The sequence below is a fragment of the Zonotrichia albicollis genome, chromosome 28 (assembly GCF_047830755.1).
Source record: "Zonotrichia albicollis isolate bZonAlb1 chromosome 28, bZonAlb1.hap1, whole genome shotgun sequence".
In the NCBI taxonomy this organism is placed as follows: domain Eukaryota; kingdom Metazoa; phylum Chordata; class Aves; order Passeriformes; family Passerellidae; genus Zonotrichia; species Zonotrichia albicollis.
In genome coordinates this window covers 2,024,792-2,043,365 of record NC_133846.1, presented here as the reverse complement: position 1 = coordinate 2,043,365, position 18,574 = coordinate 2,024,792, and the positions used below count along the sequence as shown (strand labels likewise).

Sequence of the window (18,574 nt, the reverse complement as noted above, 5' to 3'; positions counted from 1 at the left end):
CATGGGGAAGCAGAAGGATGAACCAGAGGAGACCACAACTCCCATCCCCACAGGGAAGTTGGTTCTGGGATTGCAGCACTTCCAGGCAGGTACCAATATTGTGCTCAGGGTGTGTGGCAGGAGCTGGCACGATTCCCAACAAGGAATGGTGTGGCTGGAATTTGTTCAAGGTCTATTCCTGGGAACAATCTTCCCCACACAGCCTGGGATTGGCTTGTGCTACTTCCACACCAGTGTATTGCTCGTGGGCACTTCCAAGGAAGAAAAAGCATCAGCAATTTCAGGACACAAGATTTCCATGCCTTCACATCAAGCTCTTCCTCTGGCAGCTCATCAAACCAGAGGGTATAAAAAAAACATTCCCCATAAAACAGCTGCTGGCATTAAAACAGCTTAAAGTGTTAGCTGAGGAATTTTCTGTATCTCAGGGAAAGGTTTCCAGGGAAGAGGTGACCCAGGAGGGGGAAAAAACAAAAGCACAGTGCTCCAGCGCAGGGTGCAGGTCTGTCCTGGTTTGCAGCATCCAGGATGTGTGCTCTGGGGCAGGGCAATTCCCTTCTGGGAAATGTGTGCAGTGGAAAAGAGAGGATGGGACAGAACAATTCCCTTCAGGGAAATGTGCTGCCTGCATGGTCTCAAGGAGCAAAGTTCATTTGGGATGGAAGGAAAAGAGTGGAAGTGGAAAAGAGAGTATAGGACAGAGGGATGCTGCACTGCCCAGTCCCACAACATCCCACAAAATCCACCTCCCCTTCAGGGCTCCAGCTGTGAGTGCTGAGCCAGCTCTGAGGCACAACCCCACCCTGCAAGAGAAACAGCAGGTTTAGAAACACGGGAATGAGGGGATTGAATGCAAGGGGAGAGAAAAAGCAAGTGCTAAGCAAACCAAGTGCTGAATTACCCCAGTAATCCCCGCCGTGGCTTTACCAGGGCTCAGCTGAACTCCTCAGCTTAGCAAAATCTGTCCTGGCTAAAATTATCATCGAACACCACAAAGAGCACCCAAACCTGAGGAACCATGGCAGCATCCAAGCCCTCCTTGCCCGGGGGATCTCCTCTGTGTCTGCAGCACGAGGGGCAGCGCAGGAGCTGGGGCAGGAACCGGAGCAGAGGTGCGTGACCAGTGCCCTCCACGTGCCCAGCTCGAGCTGCATTAAGGAGACAGAGAAAATCTCCTAATCCCTCTGCCTGTCAGGGGAGCTGGAATGAACAGCATTCCCAGCTGGGGGGCTGTGGGTTTTAGTGCTCCCTGGCTCAGCAGGATTGGGGCTGTCCAGCTCTCAGGAGCACGGTGATGAATTGTATCCCAAACTTCATCCTGCTGGAAGCAGCTTTTCCAAGCGGGTGGAGCACAAAGGTTTAAGTGCAAGGAAAATATTTTTTCATCCCAGAAATTCATGGTCAAGGAGGAAAAACAAGACAGCACCCACTTCTCTGCATAGGAATGAAGCCAGGGGTTTTCAGCATCACTGCCTGCAAAAGGAGAAGAAGGGGCTGGAGACCTAAGGGGCCAAATGAGCACTCAGAGCAGCAGGGATTTTGGGATATGTTCTGCAGGAAAACAGCAGGATCCAACATCTCCTGCCAAGTTCTTCCAGAGCATTGCTGGGCACTGCCTGCTCCCAGTGACACCAGCCAAGCCAGGAGGACATTTTCTCCCTTTGGGATATCCACTGCCACTGTGCCCATTCCCAGGCAGATCTGACATTTCCCAACAACCCACTCGTGTTCAGCCCAAACCAACCTTTCCATGGCTGGAGCTGAGGGAGCACTGTCCACCCTATTTGGCCACACATCCCAAACCACCAGGAAGCTGAAGACCAGCCTGAACAAGCTTCTCTCCAGGGCACAAGGAAAAATCCACTGAGAGCATTGGTGGGGCAGCACCAAGCCCAGCAGCTCAAGTGTCCCCAGCACACACAGCCTCGTTTGTTTGATTATTACGACACAGGGAGGACAAACAGGTTGCAGGTCTGGATTGGTACCACCTCACCAAACTGGCAGCTCATGACTGCAGGGTGTGCCACCCTCCATGGCTGACCCCAAGCACCTTCCCAGTGGTCAGCCAGGAGAGCAGTGTTTGGAGCTGACAGAGTCAGAAAATTCCACTCCCAGGCTCCAGGATGAGCCCAGCATGTCACTCTCACACAGGACAATCCCACTTTTCATTTTAACACTTCTTCCATTCGCAGAACAGCTCCAGAGAGGTCATTTAAGTTCCTTTGTTGTGCTACACATCCCTGACTGCCTCCCATGCAGCCTTGGGGGAGAGCAGGAGCAGATTGTGGAAGGAACAGAGATTTTGGAAAGCATCCACCAACTCACAGCTGACATGGCTCATCAATGCACAGGCTCCACAGGGGAAAGGACACAGGCTGGGAAGCAGCTCCAGGCTCTATTCCTAGCACTCCCAGGTTTGCTTCAGCAATCCTTTTATTATCATTATTATTTATTATTAGGGACAATGTGAGCATCAGCACATCCACAGCCATGGGAAAAGTGTCCTCCCAGCCAATTCTGTTGTGGATAAGTGGAGTGAGGACAGGAGCAGGCTCCACACATCACCCAAGATAAGCAGGAAGCAATGAACCATCTAAAACCCTCCAGACCTCTGCGTGTGACATCCGTGGATGTGAGGACACAGCGCAGTTGCCCAGGGAGAAGCAGCAAAATGGGAGCAGAGCACGTTCCTACAGCCACACAAGCACCTCTAAAGCAGAAGAGTCTCTGCAACCAACTTCTGTCCTCCCAGGAGAAAGCCTGGAAGCATCCAGAGTGCTGGGACCCTTCCTTGGGCTGCAGCAAACCAGCAGCAGGGATCAGCACTATTCAGTGCAGCCAGTTCCCCTGATTTTGTATGTTCTCCCAAACAAAAACTCCCTGGCAGAAGCTGGGAGGGCACTGCTGGATGCCCATGCTGCCAAGGCAGCCCTGACGTGATCTGTCTCTTAAGTTCATCATTTCTTTGTCATTGCTGGAAATTCAGCCAGACAAGGAATGTTTCACAGCCCAAACAAGCATCCTCCTCCTCACCAGCCCTGCTCCCACATGAGACAGGAGCAGCAGCTCGGAGCAGGGCTGGGTTTTGCCCACCTGGAGATAGGCACCTTCAGCTTTCAGTCTCCAAGGATTCCTTATGTGCAGAAGGACAGAGAGATGCTGGTTGTTCCTGAGGAGGAGCTGGGTCAGGCATTTCTAAAGGAAAAATTGTTCTAATTCAATGATTTGCAGAAGCAACTCAGTATCCAGGGCGGGCAGAGGCATCCCAGGGAACGAGGCCCTTCAGCACCATCAGTCAGATAATCAGATAATGTTCTCCTTCATTCCAGGTGAAAAGGGACAGAGGAGCAGCTTTGCTTGAGCCACCTCCTCAGAGAAGGGACAGAACTGTCCCATGCTGTTCTCACAACCACCCTAGAGAGGACTCTGAGTTTCCTGACTGGGAGAAAAGAGCAACTGCCACGTTTGCTTCCCTGAGGCCATCCCAAAGCCACCAGCTGCGGGTTCCCAGTGCTCCCAGTGTGTGTCCCTGTGCTGGCCCCTGCAGCTGGCACCATGCCCACCGTGGCCATGCCAGGGCACTGGGTTTGTTTAGAGGACTTGGCTGCCCTGGCCCCAGGCCCCCTCTGCTCTGCCACCAGGCTGGGAGAGCCAGCCCCTGTTCCCACAGCACAGTGTCTAGACATGAGCCTGGGAACAGGGGACACACAGGGGGACACAGATCCTGCTCCACAGCCCAACAGGACTGTCACCCTGGTTTTTTAAGATTTTCTAAGCTTTCTGATGTTGACATTCTTGTAGTGAACTTTTTCACACACTTTCTGTAAATAACTCATTGTTTTGCATTTCTTTATAGAAGAAGAGAGAGTTGATGCACTGTTGGTTTGATCAGTGTCATTGGAGAGGTGGCACTGTCACCCTCCAATCCGCTGTCACTTTTATAAACTATAAATGTTGGAGTCAGAAAATAAACTTCCCTTTTCGTCACCTTAAGAACAGCGGTGTGAGCTTGTGCCCTTTCGTGTCCTATAGTGACACAGGATTTGGATTTTTGGGGTGGGAATCAGCAAGGCACACAGGGATGGTTTTAGGGTTCTTTTCCTGGGAGGTTATCCAGCCTGGAAGGGCATTTGTGGATCACAGCACTCCTTAGGGATGGAAGGGAAGGAAAAACAAGGTGCTTGGAGAAAGGGATGGGGGATCAGGACCAGCAAGACTCTCACCCTGACAACTCACCATCCTCATCCCAAAGCACTGGGGAGAAGGTTTGGAGGCAGATTTGGCTCTGTGACTCCAACCATCCCTTTTTCCCACCTCCAAGCTCTGGTCACACATGCCAGTGCAAACCTGGATGGCAAAGGGCTGCACGAACTCACACCAGGCTATGGCAAACCCATGGAAGAACCATCAGATGCCCAGTTCAAATCCTCCCAGCAGCAAACAAAGCCCCACCAGAGCCCATGGCCAGGTGAAGGTGGGGGATTTTCCCCAGCAGTGCCCTCTGCTCTCACCCCACCATTCCTGCTGGAAGAGCAGGAGAGCTGCTCAGCAAGCATCTCCTGGTCCTTCACAGCTTGAGCACCAAGGGCTCTGTGAGAGCTGGAAGTAGAACAACCCTCAGGAAAAAAGGATCTGTTTCTATTCCAGGTGCGGCTTTTACAGGAGGAGAACTTTGTTCTGGTGGTTTCCCCAGTTTTGAGAAGAAACCCCAAGTGCTCCATTCAGATATCACAGCTGGAAGAGCTTCCTGAGGGTGCTGCTCTGTGCATGGAAGCACAGCCATGTGGAATTTGGTGCTCCTGGATCTGTTTTTCTCACTCCCAGAGGGCTCACAGGGCAGGCTGGAAGAGCAGGAGAGCTGCTCAGCAAACATCTCCTGATCCTCCACAGCCTGAACACCTGTGAGGGCTGGAAGTGGAAAAAGGAAAAAGGACCTGCTTCTGCCCCAGGTGTGGCCTTGGCAAGAGGAGAATTTTCTCCTGGTGGTTCCATGGAGAACTTTCTCCTGGTTTCTTCAACTTTGAGAAGAAATCCCAAGTGCTCCATTCAGATATCACAGCTGGAAGAGCTTCCTGAGGGTGCTGCTCTGTGCATGGAAGCACAGCCATGTGGAATTCGGTGCTCCTGGATCTGTTTTTCTCACTCCCAGAGGGCTCACAGGGCAGGCTGCTCTCCCAGAGGCACGGACCTGCCTGGCACTCTCCCCACCAACTCCCCAAGCAGGAATCCCAGCCAAATCTCCACCTGGAAACCTTTACACTGTTCCCAGTGAAGAAGTAAAAGGGCACTGAGGTTCTGGCAAAACAAACCAGCCAAGCCCTGATCTCAACATCCATTTTCCTCTGCCAGGGAAAGGCTGGTTGGGTAAAGCACTGAGGGAAAAAATAACAACCAAACCAAGTTTCTTGTGAGTCCAAGATGAGAATTAAGGACTTCCACATGAATCTCAAAACTCAGCAGAGAAAAAGAAACACCAGGAAAGAAACAGACCCATTCCAAAGGTTACTAGGCTGGAAATCACCACAAGATTTCAGCCATGATGAGAATCACTATAAATGCCAGTTAAAGGAAAAATAAACAGAAGGAAGGATTCAATAAAAGAAATGTCATTTTGAGTGTTAAATAGTAACAGCGGATAAATCTGCCTCATAAACACCTGGAGGTCAAAGGTGTGCTCCAGCAGGAGCAAAGGGAAAGCTCCTCACCAGATAAGGAGGCATCGAATCCTTGGACTGCAGGAATTGAGGCAAAGGCTTGGGCCTGGCATTGATGGAGTGGGATATCACCTGAAACACACAGGGATATCCACCTGAAACCCACAGGGATATCCACCTGAAACCCACAGGGATAGCTCCTGAACCACACAGGGATAGCTCCTGAACCACACAGGGACATCCACCTGAAACACGCAGGGATATCCACCTGAAACACACAGGGATAGCTCCTGAAACACACAGGGATAGTTCCTGAAACACACAGGGATATCCACCTGAAACACACAGGGATAGTTCCTGAAACACACAGGGATATCCACCAGAAACACACAGGGATAGCTCCTGAAACACACAGGGATAGCTCCTGAAACACACAGGGATAGCTCCTGAAACATACGGGGATATCCACCTGAAACACACAGGGATATCCACCTGAAACACACAGGGATAGTTCCTGAAACACACAGGGATAGTTCCTGAAACACACAGGGATAGTTCCTGAAACACACAGGGATATCCACCTGAAACACACAGGGATATCCACCTGAAACACACAGGGACATCTCCTGAAACACTCAGGGATATCACCTGAAACACACGCAGGGATATCCACCTGAAACACACGCAGGGATATCCACCTGAAACACTCAGGGATAGCTCCTGAAACACATGGGGATATCTCCTGAAACACACAGGGATATCCACCTGAAACACACAGGGATATCTCCTGAAACACACAGGGATATCTCCTGAAACACACAGGGATATCTCCTGAAACACACGGGGATATCCACCTGAAACACACAGGGATATCTCCTGAAACACACGGGGATATCCACCTGAAACACGCAGGGATATCTCCTGAAACACACAGGGACATCTCCTTCCTGGCAGGAACAGCACAAGTCCAATGTCTGGGATCCCTCAGGGCAGTGAACTCGGGTCACGCCTCACAGGTTAACCCCATAATCCCCATCAATGGGCAAACAGCAATGGGTCTAAAGCCATCCCAGATTTCTCACCTCTGGATTCCTCCCCAGTGCCCACCCAGCCTATGGCACAGCACCTGTTTAGGAAGCAGGAAAATTAGAATTAATTGGAGTTACCACACTACACTGGAAGAACTGCACAAGCAACACAAGGTGATGTCCTTGCAAGGACAAGGGGATGGATTCCCACTGCCAGAGGGCAGGGTTGGATGGGATATTGGGAAGGAATTGTTCCCTGGGAGGGTGGGGAGGCCCTGGCACAGGGGCTCAGAGCAGCTGTGACTGCTCAATCCCTGGCAGTGTCCAAAGCCAGGTTGGATGGGGCTTGGAGCCACAGCAGAGGGAGGAACTGGGTGAATTTTAAGGACCCTTCCAACCCAAACCATTCCCTATTCCATGAGTGTGGGTTAAATGACTCCCAGCAGCTTATGGGGCAATCTGAGGAGCGCTGGCCTCCAACAGGCCAGCTGGCAGAGCTGGAAACCCATGGAAATGTGTTTGTGTGTCAGAGCTGAGGGGGAATCAGCTTTAATTAGCATCAATTTTTAAACTAATTAGAAAATGCCTCTCCAAGCACAGTTGTATGAGACCAAGGGAACACTTGGAAACACTGTCTAACAGCTCCTTCAGCAACACCTCATGGTCTGAAGGGAGAGCTTGGCACAAAAAAAAAAAAATTAAACAAATTGAGAAGGCCAAACTTCTGCTCCATAATCCTAAAGTAGCCCCTGTGTTTTGGGGGAGGAATCATTCCCCTTGGCACTCTGGGCACTCCTTCCCCAAACTGCCTTGGAGAATCTCAGCATTCCAAAACTTCTACTGCTCTTTCAAAAACCAAACCAGCAAATCCCACTCAGGAGAGGCTCCAGCTATTCTCAGGTACCCTTAGCTGATCCTCCATCCCTGTGACACAGCTTTAAGTGAAAACACCCCTCAGGATCAGCATGGAAACAGGAGCAGCCTGTTCTGGAAAACTGGAAATCCATCCTCCCCCTGCCCTGACTCCCAAAGCCTCTCACAGTGCTATTTCCACTAGAGCTGCCCATTCTTCATTTACCAATAGATTTTTTTTCAGCCCTGGAAATTACTTGGATTTTGATGCAAAGCAGGAGAAACCTCAGGCTTCAGCATGGGCTCCTCCCTGCTCAGGAGTCTGAGGAATCACCACCAGGATGGACAAACATCAGACTTGTGTCAGAGTAAAGTCAACCTTTTCCTGCAAACAGGGCTGATTCCATGAAGTCCCTTTCTTTTAAGGGAAGCAGGAGGGATGGAAGTGATTTCTTTGTGGAGATGGCAAGTTCAGAGAATATTTGGAGAAGGGCTTAGTTAATGTAGGAGACACTGTGCTGCCTGCAAGACGCTGACAGCTCCAAGGTCAACAGGGATCAGCCAGATGTTCTTGCTCCAAAACATGCCCAGGTTGGATGCAAAACTCTCCCCACAGTGCAGGAATGTGAAATCCAGAGCTCCCTGATGGGAGGTGAAAGGAGGAGAGGCAGCAAACAGCAGACACAGCTGAACCTCACCCTCATCTGGAAGGAGGACACTAAAACATAAATTTCAGGAGGGCAAAGCCTCAAGGAGCCTCCTTTTCGAGGCTGCACAAATTTTCTCACTGAAAAAGGCCAGGAGGAGGGATCCCCTCCACCCACAGCACACAGATAAAGCAGCTCCAGCAGCTCCCAGCCAAACCCTGGCTCCTCAGGCAGGCAGGAACGGGCGCTGCCAGGCAGCTCCAGCTCTGTGGGGGCAGCCAAGGGGAAGCTGCACCCAGCTCTGAGGGCTGCAGGAGCCTCACCCCAATCACAATGCAGCCTGTTCAAGGAGCTGGAACATCATGTCCTCGGCCACCTCAGGCCTTTGGCTGTCACCAACCTGAAGTAAACACATTCTGCAGCAGCAATAAGCTCGTTACCAAGGCCACCGTATTGATCCCAAAGTGTAATTAAAATTCACAGTTCAAGCAGCCCAAGTCAACAGGGCAATGAGGGCAGCTCCAAAAGGCAGGACTGGCCTCAGCTTCCGCATCCTGCTGGCTCAGAGAGGCACAGAACACACGGGGAGAGCAGCTGCCAAAAAACCAGCCCAAATTCCTCCTGTCAGAGTGGGGAGGACCTGGCACAGAGAAGCTGTACCTGCCCCATCCCTGAAGTGTCCAAGTCCAGGCTGGACAGGGCTTGGAGCAACCTGGGATTGTGGAAGGTGTTCTTGACTGTTGGAGCCCTGGATAATGAGAATTTTAAACTTTCTGTGCTGAAAGGCACAGACCTGTAAGAGAACACTGCATTTAACCTGAGGCTGTGGAGAGGGCTTCCAAAATTGATTGATAGCACTGGGATTATGGGTGTGTAATGGCAGGGGTGGAACTGGGTGATTTCCAAACCATTTCCAAACTAGCAGCTTCCTCTTTGCACCTTTGGGCCATCAACCAAGATGTGCCAGAGCACCCAAGGGTTAACCATGCCAGGGAAGCCTGCAGGGATGATGTGGGCAGAGAGGGATGGGGCAGAGTGGATTCCAGCACTGCTCAGGGTGCCCAAGCCCGTGGAATTATGCAGTGCCCTGGGAAGGGGCTCCACACAACCTGCTGAGGTGTCACCATGATGCTCCTCCTTGCTGGGGCTCCCTGACTCCTCTCCCAGCCCCTTACAGACTCAACCCCTGGTTCCAGAGAGTCTCACTCTGGGAGAAGTTCTGGCACTGAGGGCCCTTGGGGCCACCAGCAGGTCCCAGGACAGTCACCTGCAATGTCACCACCATGTGCTGAGTGAAGGTGAGCCAGAGGCCCCAGATAAGCAGCTCTGATCAAAGGGCTCAGCAGGAAACACAACAAGCCCTCTGCAAATGGACTGTCACCCCCAGGAAACTCCTGGGGATAGAAACACAGCCTGGCACAAGCAAACCCCTCAGGATGAGTGCTGAGGTTCCACACATTTCCTGCTCCAAAATCTGGGATGAGGCACCCACCAACGCCTCAGAGCAGCAACACAGACAGGATCCCCACTTGCAAAGGATTAACTCCAACCTGCCCTTGAAAACCTGATTTCCAGAGTGAAATACCCCAGCCTCGACATCTAGGAGGGAGCACAGGAACTCATTCCAACATTTGCACAGGCTGGACAGCACAGAGAAAGCTGCTCCCAGAGAAAGTATTGTGGTAGGCCAGTCCCCAGCAGAAGATAACCTGGCATTCAGGGAAGGTCAAAACAAACACTGAGCTCCTGCTCCAGCTCTCTTCCCACACTCCAGACCTGGCTGCTCATGTGGGAAGGGGGCTCCCAGGATGGGTGGCCTCCACCCCACACCATTAAAAGATGACAAGAGAAGACTGGGAAGAATGGATATCCAACTCTTCTCCCACCTCCAAAGGGCTGATATAACAGTGGAAACCCAGCCTCCTTCAGGGATGCAGGAAGGGGAAAGCAAAAGCCACAGGTTCTGGCACATCATTTTGAAGATGGTTTGTGCCCATGAAACCCCCAAAACCTCCCTTTTTCCTTCTCTCTGGTTCAACAATTCAATTAAATGCCTTCAGTGCTGTGGCACTGGCACAAGCCTCCCCCCTGGACATCAGGGAGACCCTCCAAAAAACCAAAACAGGAAAGTCCCAAAAGCAACTTAGAAAAAAATTAGGATTTTATCATTTAACAGCACCAGGAGTGACCTGGCTGCCCCATGCCCTGGTAATTCATCTCCACTCCAAACACCTCTGTGCTTTTTTCCCCCCACTTATTAGGGTTTTCCTGCACCCCAGGGAAGACCAAACCCTCTCACGACATCCATAGAGGACGATGAGCTCATGCCAGCCCAGGCATCTCATGATGAGAAAGTAAAACTCAGAGCAAGGAATCAAAGAAGTGAAGATCTGGGCAAAGGAATGAGGAGAGCCAGGTGCATGGTGCCTGCAGAACAGCAGGACAGGAGGTGTAGCCATGGCCCCAGACAGGCTCACAAAGGCACAGAGGATTTACGAGCAGCCACTCTAAGGAATTAAATTAAAGGGACAGGAAAAACCAATGGCTACAGGAGCTCTGTCAGGACAAACAAGGGCAGCCTCTTCCCCCTGACAGCCCCAAGGGGAAGGTATCACCCAGCCTGGCAGAGCTGCAGGGACCTGGGATAAGTCATGACAGAGCAAAGTGGGGCAGGAACAGGTCTTTGGGAACGGGCTGTGCAGGGCAGGGATGCAGCAGCTGCAGCAAGGTCAGCAGTGCAGCAATACCAGGGAGGATGCTCTGGAGAGGACACCCAGCCCTCCCCAGGGGCAGCAGCTCCCCACAGACCCCATCCCCCTCTCCCCAGCTTCTCCTGGCTCCATCTCTGCCACCCCCACAGCAGGCAGCAGCCGGCTGGCTGCCACCGCAAAGCTGCGGCGCTGTGCATTAGCATTCCCCGCCAGGGGCTGTGCGGGATCCCGCCCCAGCCGCAGGGGCTCAGCACCGCCCGACACCCACACCGGCTCCAGGGCCACGGGGATGCCACCCCACTCACCTCCCCAGAGCCACACCGGAGCCTTCAGCCCATCTCAGAGCCCAGCAATGCTGCAGGAGAAAGATCTGTCTGCAGCGTCCGTGTGTCTGCCAGCAGCCAGGTGTGGAGGAGCCCGGCAGGCAGCGATGCCAGCGGGACAAGGACACAGACAGGGACAGCACCCTGCCCTGCCACAAGCACGGTGCCCCTCGCCGTGTCCTTCCCACTCCAGGGCACCCCAGCTGGGCTCGCTGGGAGTTTCAGGCTCCACCGCCCGGCTGACGTGGATGGGGAAGGCGACGGCTGCCAAGGGCACCTGCAGTCTCCAGGGAGGCAGGAGAGCAGATGCCCAGACGCAGCAGTGATGGCACACAGGGATCTGGAGGAGCACAACCTGCCCTTGAGCTCTGCCATCATCATCTCCACATCCATGCTCACTAAACTGGATAAGCCACCAGCCTCAGCGTTCCCAATCTGCCCCAGCAGCACCACAGCAGGGGCTGGAGAAGGTGCAAAACTCAGCTTCACTCACCTCTGCCTGCAAAGCACTCCTGGCCAAAGAACCACCCAGTTCAGACCAAACTGGGGTCATTGTGCTGACAAATCACCACAAACTGCAGTGGAAAGGGAGCTCTGGCAGAGCCAGGGAATCCCAGCTCTTGGGGAAAACGTCCCTATTCCTCCTTTCACCTCCACTGAGTCAGCTCCTACTTCAGCCTGGAGTTGATCATATTTAATCTCTTACCCCCTGCTTGTTTCACTTTTTCACCTTAAACAAGTCCCTGACAAGAGGAAACAGCAATGTTAGGGGCTGATTCCCAGCTCTAGGTGACCCCAACAAGGAGACACCAACTTCTCCACATCACCCACAGGCCCAACGTGGTTCCAGCTGCATCCAAGCTGCTCCTGCAGGCCCTGGGCTGGATGCTGTGGGCTCACACTGGCACCTTCCCCACCCCAGCACAAGTTAAGGATCTCTGAAAAGCCATTCACAGACAGAGACAGAGCCTGCACTGAGCTTGGCCACATTCCCACCTTCCCCATCTCCAAACACCTCACACAAACTGCATCAGCAAAGTTCAAGGAGCCTGAAAACCCAGGAAGGACGTGCCTCAGCAGCACAGCACTATCTTGCCCACATCCATGCTGGTAAATCATCTCTCTCCACTATCTCCACTGGCCTCTGACCATGCCAGGAGGTCCAGGGCAGCTGGCACAAAAACCACTTTGACTTGCAAGGAATCAGAAGGGCGTTTTAATGGCTTAATTGCAATCCTGTTCTGAGACATCAGAGCTGGGGGCACTCAACAGCTTATCTCAGGAGAGCAATTCTCCCTTCCTTGGTCTTTCATCCTCCTGCCAAGGCCTCTGCCTTTGCCCAGCACTATTTGCAGGAACTAGCCAGGCAAGGAAAACAGGAGCCCGGAGCAATTTGTTCCCTGAGCTCAGCTCAGCTCGCTCCCCATCTCTGATGTTATCAGCCTCAAATGTCGTGTGTCGCTCTGGGCACCTTCAATATCCTCACCCAGCCAGGAAAAGCTGCAGCAGCCACTGAGTCCAACCAAGGCTTCTCATGCTGCACAGCCAAGTCTGCAGCAGAAAATTCTGGGGATACAACATCTCATCCCCCTGAGAGGATGGCAAACTTCCCTCTGAGGATGCTCAATAGATTCCCTTTTATTTTGGTTCCATGGGATGCTCTGGGATTAGCAGCATGCTGTCCCCTTGAAGCAGCCTTGTGCTGGTCTCTCTGACAGAGATGATGGTTATGAAAAGGTAAAAACAATTCCTGAGCTGGAGCTGTGCTGAGCCACTGCTGGAAGAGGCAGATCCCAGCCCCACATTCCTCTGCTCGTTCCTCCAGGCCATGTCCACGGCCCAGATAAACAGGGCCTCATCTCCAACCCCTGCTCCCTGGGAGAGAAGACACCTCAAATCCAGCTGACCTTCCCCAAGGGTCAGACACCCCCCAGTCCCACCCGTGGCCAGAGCAGGCAGGAGAGATCCCCCCAAAGAATGAGGATGTTCCCATTCTCTGTGACTGCTCCGCCTTCGCATCCACCGCTTCCAGGCGGCTGCAGCCCCGAGGGGAACACAATGTTCAGCTGCACAGAGCTGTGCAGGGCTTGGAACGTGGCTCTGCCTCCCTGACAGCACTGAAAGTCCAGCACTGAGCCCAGAGCACAGGGCCACATCCCCAGGTCGCTGGGGTCCTGCACCTGCTGCAGTGGCAGGACAAGGGCTCACCCACCCTCGGTGCCACGGGAGCAGCCCACAGGGTTGTGGAGCAGCACTGGAGATCTCAGAGCTCCCTCAGGGATGGAGGGGGACTGAGGTGACTCGGCAGCCTCTTGCTAAGCCCAAAGGTGCTCCCACCCACACCTCTAACAGAACTTCTGTCCCCAAAAAACTCAACACTCTGCAATCTCTTGGCCGCCCTTCTGAGTGACCCACAGCTGATTCCAGGTTGCTGCTTTTGCCTCTTCCCATATAACAGGTCCCCCTTGCTTTGTCCCCACCACCAAGCCCTGTCACCCCACAGTCCCACACAAGGGGCCCACCCTGCCTGTCCCCTTCTCAGGGTCATCCTGACCCCCTGCACTCCTATGCCACAGCTGAGGTTCCTGCTCTGGCCCCTGCCCTGCAGGTACCGCTCCTCCCTGCACCTCAACGCAGGCCAGGGCTGTACCCTAGTACCCAAGCCCTTCCCCAAACTGGGCCAGCAGCCTCCTGGCCCATATCTGCCACCCCCAGACCGGACCAGTCCCCTCGGAGGTACCAATCTCCCTCTATGCCACTGAATGGGGACAAGCCCCACTTCCCAGTTACCGTCACACTGGACCAGTTCCAGCTTTCCCAGCACAATCCCCACCTGTGGGGCCAAAGCCGGGTCACGGTCTTATGTGTTCCCCCCACAACCAAAAGCTTCTCCTCCCAACCGAGGGCTGCTCCCCGAACCAGAGGCTGCATCCCCCTCTCAAACCGGGGCTGGGCCCCTCGACCAGGGGCTACTGCTGCGCCCAGACGGGGGGGCTCTCACCCCGCAGCCGGGAGCTGCTGCCCTGAACCAGGGGCTGACCCTCCCCAGAACCAGGGCCTGTTCTCCCCCAGCACCCTGGGCTGTGCTCCCCCCATTCGGGAGCTGCTCCGCTGAACCACGGACTGTTCTCATCCTGAACCACGGGCTGTGCTCCCCCTGAACCAGGGCCTGTTCTCCCCCAGAACCACGGGCTGTTCTCCCCCAGAGCCACGGGCTGTTCACCCCCAGAACCACGGGCTGTGCTCCCCCAGCCGGGAGCTGCTCCCTGCTCCCACCGCAGGCTGCGCCCCAGCAGGGGAGGGCTCCTGCCGGCAACCGGGGACTCCCCCCTAACCGAGGGTCCTCCCCCGCCACAGCCGGGGGCTGCTCGCCCTAACACGGATCTGATCCCTCGCTACCTTCTTGGGTGCCTTGGTGACGGTGGCCATGAAGGAATATTTCTCGGCGTCCTCCACCTCCTTGGCCTGCTTCTCCTCGCCGCCGGCGGGCTCCGGCACCGACATCGTGATGCGGCGGTGAACGCGGGGCGAGCCGCGGCCGCCGGCGGGACGAAAGGGGGCAGGGTACGGCGGGGCGGACGGGGCAGCACCGCAGGCGACTCCGGCTCTGGCTCGGTTCGGCCCGGCCGGCCCCTCACGCTCACTGCGCTGCCGCCGGCGCGGTGCCTGCGGCGGGTCTGCGGCCGCCGCGCCAGGGGCGGGGCCTCTCGACGTCACTGCGCCGTGACGTCACCGCGCACTCGCCGGGGTGCTGAGGCAGCGGGGAGCGGGAGAGCGGCAGGGCGCCCCCTGGCGGACAAGGAGGGGAGGGCGCTGAGGGGGCGGGGCCAGATGTGTGTGGGCGTGGTCATTATGTGGGGGCGTGGTCAAACAGGGGCGTGGAACCTCAGCGCCGGCCAAATCCCAATTAACCGCAATAATTACATAACTTAAATAAATTTATATACAAATGTTTATAGAGGCATTCTATTTAAACATTTAAACTAATTAATTAATTACTTAGACTGAATGAAACAATTATAAAGATTAATTTTATACATTAAATAGCAGCCATATATATGAAATATTAATTATATATAAAGGCGCAAAAATATGCTAATTTATTTATAAGATATACATTATAGATGTTCATTCATGACAGATATAAGTTATATACATTATATATGTTAACTTAATTATATGCATTTACATTTATAAGTGATTATAGAACTGCAAAATTATTATAAACTCATTTCATGCATATATATAATGTGCATAAATTTATACGTTGAATAACTGAATTATATATATTTAATTCAAAAATTATATGACTTTTTTCTACATATATTCAGAAACTAAATAAGTTACAAAAATTAATTCATTAATTAGTTGGGAAACAAAAGCTGAAGCTAAAGAATGAGGGTTTTCAGGGTAAAAAACAAAAATGGTGTTTTCTCAGAGGGAAGAATAAAGCAGGAGGAAAAACACGATTAATCAGGAAAACAGTTTGAATAAAACAGGGGTAAAAGTAAATCAGTGAAAAAACAAAATATCAAGGAGTGTGTCTGATCCCAGGTGTGTGCGTGCCCATTCCAGGTGTGTGTGCCCATCCCTAGGTGTGTGTGTGCCCATCCCGGTGTGTGCGTGCCCACCCCCGGTGTGTGCATGCCCATCCCAGGTGTGTGTGTGCCCATCCCCATGTGTGTGTGTGCCCATCCCAGGTGTGTGCGTGCCCATCCCAGGTGTGTGTGTGCCCATTCCAGGTGTGTGTGCCCATCCCCAGGTGTGTGTGCCCACCCCAGGTGTGTGCGTGCCCATCCCAGGTGTGTGTGTGCCCATTCCAGGCGTGTGCACATCCCAGGTGTGTGTGCCCAACCCAGATGTGTGTGTGCCCATCCCAGGTGTGTGTGCCCATCCCAGGCGTGTGCACATCCCAGGTGTGTGTGCCCAACCCAGATGTGTGTGTGCCCATGCCAGGTGTGTGCCCACCCCCAGCTGTGTTAACCCCCTCGGTGCCGGTTCCCTGGCCCCGGATAGGCTTGGCCATGCTGGCCCCGCGGTCCCGGCTCGGTGCCAGCCCGGGGTCAGGGCAGCGCCCTCCCGGCCCTCATTACCCATTAACGAGCCGAATGGAGCCACCGCGTCCCCGCACTCACCCGCCCACATCCCCAGCCCGGCGTGGGGGTGCTGAGCACTTTTTGGGGGTGCTGAGCCTGGCCAGGGCTTCCTCCCGCACTCCTCTTCACCCTCCTGCAGCGGTCTCTGCATTCCGGGGAGGGTCACAACCAACCTGTCCCCGGTTCAGGGACACTGAGGGGCTCCAGAGAGTCCGCACATGAGCTCTGGGGACATTCCCGGACAGACAGACAGACAGGCGGGGGGGCCACCCCGACCCCATCCCCAAACGCCCCTCAGGCAGCCAGGACGGGTTAGGCCTGAGTCCTGCTCCTCCTTCATTTCCCCGGGGCTGTTCCCTTAAAATCCAAGCTGGGAAAACATCAGCGTGTGGGTTAAAACCCATGGGGAAAACAGCAGATAACGGTTTTTAACCAAAATCACTTTGTCTGGCCACAAGTCGGCCTCTGGGCACCTAAATCCTGCAGCAGTTCCCGGGCCAAACCCCTGTCCCGGAGCCGCCGTGCCCCGGGCCCGCGGGGCCTTTCCGCCGCTCCTGCCCCGTCAGCAGCTCTGCGGTGGCGCTGGGGACGCTCCCAGGGCGGGCAGAGCTCTCTGGGGGCGCCTGCCGGGGGTCTCAGCACAGCTGGGGGGGTCTCCGAGTGCTTGGGAGGTTTTGGAACAACGGGATGAGCCTGAGGTGTCCCAGCCCTGCCAATGCCACAAGCAGCAGGGGTGTGGGGACACCGGTGACCACAGTTTGTGCCACTCCATGCCAGCCCATGCTTCAGGTCCTTGCTGATGCTTTCCCCTCCCACTATCCATCTTTTCCCTCAAACCCCCTGTTCTCATCCCATCAAAGCTCCTTTCTGCAGTGCCAAACCCACCCCATGAGGGACCCCCAGGTGCCCTCACCCTCCATGCCCCAGGATGGGGGGTTCTTTTCTACCCTCCCCTACAAGTGCTGAGGGACAGGGATGGAGCCCCATGGGGTTCCTGAGTGGGGGGCTGAGAGCAGGTTTTGCCCCCCAGATCAAAGGGGCTGGGGGTGGAAGGTGCCCAGGGCAGGGAATCACATCCTGTCCCCTCACAGGGTGGGGAAAAGGCCCCAGCTGGGAGCATGAGGAGCAGAGGGACCCTCCTGGCCTGCACCTGAGGGCAGAGAGACAGAGTTCAGCTTTTTTCCTGCATTTTCCAGCACACAGAGCAGCCAGAAAAGTCAGGGGTGAGGGACTGTGGGGTGTTGGTACAGAAGGGTTGGGGACCGGTGAAAAAATAAAATATGCCAGGCAGCCTGGCATGCTCTCACCTCTGCCCCCCAGCTCTGCCACAGCCTCAAGCTCCCATCATCCAGCTCCAGCCACCTTCTCTTGTCCAGCTGTGGAGGTGCCTGGGGCACCCTGGATCACCCTGGAGCATCCTGGAGCAGGCCAGGGACTCGCTGCCCTCAGCACCCCCAAATCTGGGCACGGTGCCCACCCCTAAGAGCAGCCTCTGGCCTCAAACACCCCCCAAATGTGACCATAATGACCGTGGCACGGATCCAGCAGGATATATATAGGTCCCACTTCCCTGGGAAGGGGATGTGGACCTGGGAAACCCCCGGCTGCTGCTGGGGAGAGGAAGGGCTGGGCTGAGTCAGCTCCCCTCGAGGAATCCTGTTTGTCAGCAAACAGGGCAGCAGCTCAACCCTGGCACTCGCAGAAGGCTCCCAAATCCCCTCCTGTCCTTGCCACCCCCTTGGATGAGCAATGGGGGTGTTCACCCTGCACTCCCCATGGGCTGGTAGGGACTAAAGGTGGTGTGGGAGCCCCAAGCATCCCCCTGGAGATGCTGGATGTGTGCAGGGGGAGCTGCAGGACGATGTGGGGCTCCCCTGCTCCTGGAAAGAAGGAAGGGAAGCAGGGGGAGCAGCAGGGGGGGAGGAAATGCCTCTTCCAGGACTGTCACTCGAAGCAAAGTGCTCCAGGAAACTTTGCTTCAAGTGTGTTTGCTTTAAACAGCTTCTTCCCAACTGTTCACACAGATTTTGGAGGGCCCCGGCACCAGAGTTGGTGCCTGGAGGTCTCAGCAATGCCAGCAGAGCTGGGGCAGGAAGGGCAGATAAATCCCTCTGCCCTCATTCCAGTGGCCATGAACTCCCACATGCATCCACAGAGAAGCAGGTCAGGGTAAAAATACCAGAACTCAACCCCAATCACCCCCTCAGGGACCCCAGGGCTGACACAGCTCAGTCCCCCCTTGCATCCCACACTTACACCAAAC

At 54.4% G+C, this 18,574-nt stretch overlaps 1 protein-coding gene across 3 annotated transcripts in view; it reads right to left on the bottom strand.

The window, feature by feature from the left end:
- Nucleotides 1–14,938, bottom strand: part of AHCYL1 (adenosylhomocysteinase like 1) — a 31,086-nt gene extending 16,148 nt beyond the window's left edge. Inside the window, exon 1 of one of the 3 annotated variants that reach the window (XM_074528351.1) lies at nt 14,615–14,938. In XM_074528351.1, the coding sequence (XP_074384452.1) occupies nt 14,615–14,719 (105 nt within the window). In that variant the 5' untranslated portion in view covers nt 14,720–14,938. Of the gene's footprint in view, nt 1–11,197; nt 11,436–14,614 lie in introns of those variants that run through there. The other 2 variants (XM_074528350.1, XM_074528352.1) reach the window with 2 other exon arrangements.
- Nucleotides 14,939–18,574: the final 3,636 nt, after the last annotated feature.